The sequence below is a fragment of the Callorhinus ursinus genome, unplaced genomic scaffold (assembly GCF_003265705.2).
Source record: "Callorhinus ursinus isolate GAN/ISIS: 27379988/994484 unplaced genomic scaffold, GSC_fseal_2.0 scaffold1328, whole genome shotgun sequence".
In the NCBI taxonomy this organism is placed as follows: domain Eukaryota; kingdom Metazoa; phylum Chordata; class Mammalia; order Carnivora; family Otariidae; genus Callorhinus; species Callorhinus ursinus.
Window position 1 is genome coordinate 7,455 of NW_027398383.1, and position 4,266 is coordinate 11,720.

The 4,266-nt window shown below is 56.2% G+C and overlaps 1 protein-coding gene across 1 annotated transcript; it reads right to left on the bottom strand.

Moving 5' to 3' along the window:
- Positions 1-879: 879 nt before the first annotated feature.
- On the bottom strand, positions 880-4,262 carry LOC141372125 (leukocyte immunoglobulin-like receptor subfamily B member 3; the record flags this gene model as incomplete). Its single annotated transcript, XM_073890625.1, has 7 exons — positions 880-1,238; positions 1,431-2,286; positions 2,472-2,509; positions 2,588-2,630; positions 2,958-3,074; positions 3,845-3,895; positions 4,199-4,262. Coding segments are annotated over 6 exons (516 nt in total), but the record flags the coding sequence as incomplete, so codon positions are not given.
- Between the last annotated feature and the right edge of the window lie 4 nt (positions 4,263-4,266).

Sequence of the window (4,266 nt, forward strand, 5' to 3'; positions counted from 1 at the left end):
TTGTGGACATTGCTGCTATGAACATTGGGGTGCATGTGGGCCTTCTTTTCATTACATCTGTATCTTTGGGGTAAATACCCAGTAGTGCAATTGCTGGGTCATAGGTTTTTGATCACAGAGTCAATGCATTTAATGTACACATAGGGTGATACATATTTTCTACTTCTTCATCATTTTGTAACTTGTATTTTTGAGGACTTTTTCAGTTACTCTGCTTAAAATGATTCATAACATTCTATTATTGATTTAAAGTGTGTAGGATGTGATGCTGTCCTGATAATGGTGATGTGAACCTCCTCTCTCTCTCTCTCTCTCTCTCTCTCTCTACCTGGCTATTGTAGCTAGGATTTATAAATGTGACCATTGTTTACAAAAATGAACATTTTGGCTTTATTGATTTTTCTCTATTTTTTTTGTCCTCACTAGTAGATACTCTTGTCATTATTATTTTCCTCCTTCTACCTTCATTTGGAATAATTTGCTATTCTTTTTCTTTCTTTTTTTTTTAAGTTTTATTCATTTATTTGACAGGGAGAGACACAGTGAGAGAGGGAACACAAGCAGGGGGAGTGGGAGAGGGAGATGCAGGCTTCCCGCGGAGCAGAGAGCCCGATGCGGGGCTTGATCCCAGACCCTGGGATCATGACCTGAGCCGAAGGCCAGGCACCCCTGCTATTCTTTTTCTATAGTCTCGATATAATAGGTTACATCATTATTTTACTCTGTTTTCTGTTCTAATATATTAGTTCTAATATATTAGTTCTTGGTTCTTAATTTTCCCATTTCATAGGTTTGATGTGTAACATTTACATTGTCCTTCAGTGTAAACATTCTCTCATTTCCATTTTGGTTTTCTCATTTCATTCCTGAATTATTGAGAAGTCCGTTGCTTTGATTTCCAAAGTATAGAGATAGTACTATCTTTGATGGCAGAATCAGGTGACTCCCAGAGGGTCCCGGGAGTTCCTACTGGTCTGCGTGAGGAGTCCAGGTTGGCTGGCATTAGGTGGCGCCCAGTGTGGTCAGCTCCTGTGCCTTCCAGGGTCTCTGCGGTCACTTCCCTGGAGTGTGGGGTCTGGGTCCTTCCTGGGCTAGCGGAGGGCCAGAGCAGCATACACATTGGGCTCTGCTGGGGGCTCCCCTGGTTGGGAGGGAGGGGATGCACTTGTCTCTCGTCGGAGGGTCAAGCGGTTCAGCTGGGCGTAGGTCACATCTGAAGGGGCATGAGATGTCGCAGCCTGCAGCGGGGGAGAGAGGGGAGGTGTGTGATTGAGGAGGCGGGAGCCTGGGGGCTTGGAGAAGGGACCCACCTGACAGTCTGTCTGCCTGTCTTCCTCTGCTTGTCTGTCCTCCGAGCCCAGCAGTGCCCCAGACATGGGGGAAGGAGAAGGCGCCAGTCCCCGCCTGAGTCTTGATCTTGAGTGGCTCACCTGGGCACGTGTCAATCCCTGGGGGTCTTCATCCCGTGCGTTCTGCTGCAGACAGACGGTGAGGGGGAGGTTTGTCGCCTTGATTCCAATCGACCGCCTCAGACTCTTTTCCACACTGTTGCCACAGTGATGCTTTCAAACTTTCAGGCGGATTAGGTCACTTTCCTGGTGGACTCTCCAGGGGCTTCCTGAGCCTTGGGACATGCAGTGCTTTCTATGGCTCCGATTCTATTCCTGACACTGTTTCTTGCTCATTTGGCTCCAGCCACATAGCCTATGTTCCTTCAAAACATGTTGCTGCCCCAGGACTTTTGCACCTGCTACCCCTGCTCTTGTTTTATTTTCCTTGCCCACACTTTGCACTCGAGGGTGATGCCCACTTCCTTGCATATTCTGTCTGTCACCCACAACGTGAGCTCATAGAAGGTGAGTCAGATTTGCCCACTGCTGTGCTTGCAGCACGAGGTGGGGCCTGGTAAATGGTGGGCTTCCTGTGCCCATTTACTGGGTGAATGAATGAAGGGGGCCTAAGACCTGTGGGTGATTCATTTCTTCATGCACCCTCTTGAGACCTGGGCATGCACCTCAACAGCCAGAAGTCAGACAGTGGTCAGGGAGCCAGGCAAGGGGAGCACAGAGGAGGCCCCATGAGGTCACAGCAGGCTGACCCAGAGTGCCCAAGGAGGGAGAAGGCATCTGAGGGACACCGCTGAGATTGGGTGGTGTGAGGACAGAGAAGTGTCCATTGGATTAAGTTTGGCACCACGAGGGCCCTGGGGTCTGCACGAGAGTGGGGGTCTCACCCAATGGTCCAGCTCCACCCCCTCCTCAGGCTGAGTGTCTTGCACGGCAGCATCTGCTGGGGCGAATGGGGGCACCTCAGGCAAGGTCCCCTGAGGTTTCTCAGACAGGGCAGCTGTGATCCAGAGGATTCAGCGGGGGGGGGGGGAGGTGCCAAGGTCATGCATGTGGGAATTTGGTCCTCACCCCCTGCCCCCAGACCCTCCCAGCCCACCCCCAGGGCAATCCCCTTCCTCTCACAGAGGCTCTCCTCTTGGGCAGCAGCAGCTGAGCTGGAGCTGGGGAGGAGACAGGGTGTTAAGGGGCATAGAGGGGGCGGGTAGGTGGGAGTCTGGGGGTGTGCGAGCAAGAGTTACCTGTCCTGCAGGCCTCTGTCCTTGGGCTCTGGGTCTGCAGCCCCTGCAGGACATTGGGAATCAGCCTCGCTCTGGGCGGAGGTTACGACCACCCCCCATGTGATTCCAGGGAAAGGAGCCCTTCACACATATTGTCTGTGTGTCTCTCCATCTCCCGAGATTGAAAAGAGGAAACACCTTCAGTTGGCACGTGGGTCCCACCTGGGTGTTTTCTTTCTAGACTCTCTGACTTGAGATTCTGCAAGTGTCTTTCCACACCAGCCTTTCCCACCTCTCTGGCTTCCTTCTGGCCGCTGCCCTGAGCCCACCCTCGGTCGGCCCACGGGGCAGCCACCACGCCCTGGGGCCCGTCACCCCCTCCCCTTCTCACCTGGCTTCCTGCCTCTGCCCCGACGCCGGTGTCGGACCAGGAGGAGGCCGAGGAGGCCGAGCAGCAGGACGAAGGCCACCGAGACCCCGATGAGGACGTACAGGTACCAGTGGGGACCTGGGGCAGGAGCCACACCATGAAGGAGCCGGTGATGCCATTTAACTGAGCACCTGCTGTGTGCCAGGCACCTGCTGGGCTCTGTGCATTCACCTCTGACCCTGTCAGTGATCACGCAGCAGGGGATTGCCGCCCATCCCGCCCACTCCACAGACAGGAAACTGAGGCACAGAGGGGTCATGCACGTGTCTCAGGTCGCCCAGCGTGGGGGCGGCAGGGCTGGGGCTGGAACCAGGGCTGTGGGTTCCCCGTGCTCTCCTCATTCTGTCCCCTGTGGGGACGCCAGCTCGAGGCTCTGGGCTCCTCACCTGGGGCACGGCCTGTCCCAGCATCTTCTTCTGGAGCTGAGGGTCCTTCCACATCCCCTATCACCTGAACGCCCCAGCCATTGCCCTCCCTCCCCTCCTCCTACAGTGTCACTGTCACAGTTGCGGAAGGACAGCCCCCCCATAGGTCATGACCTGGGGGCTTCCCCGTGAGTCCTCCTGTCCCACGATCAGAGCCCTGGTCAGAACGGAGGGGAACTCTACTCTAGGCCACGACTCTCTCCTTTACTTGGGGAAACTGAGGCCCACACAGGCGAGGGGCACGTCCAGGCCAACGCCTGCAGAGGACGCTGAACCAAGGGTGTAACTCAGCCCCTGCTCCCCATGGACCCTCCCACCACCGAGAGCCTCACTCACCCTCAGAGCCCCTGGAGCCCCGTTGTCCCCCTGGCATGTCTGAGAGACTGGAAGAAGAGCCCCTGGACAGCGGCCCCTGTGACTCACCAGCTGTTGAGCTGGGCCCTGTGGCTGAGGGGCCAGGGTCTGGAGAGGATCCTGGGGAAAAAGACCAGAGGGGGGCTGGAGCTTCCCCTAGAGACCGTCTCTGCCCACACTCCTCTCCCTCATGTGCCCTGTGGCCCCCAAGGTCCTCCTCCGCCTGGAGACTTCTGGTGATGGGGGCGAAGGACGAGGCAGGGGTGGGAGGGCCCTGTCTCCCCCCTGCACTGTGAGCTGGGGACCCCTCTGCCGACGCTCCCTCAGAGCCCCTCACTCCCGTCCTAGACCAGAGCCCTCCTGGGCACAGGGTCCTGAAGACAATGTTGGGACACAGAGGGGACAGGGTCAGGGGCCCCTCACCGTTGACCAGGAGCTCCAGGGGGTCACTGGGCTGTGACAACACGTAGGGGGAGGTGCTGAGTGAGCCG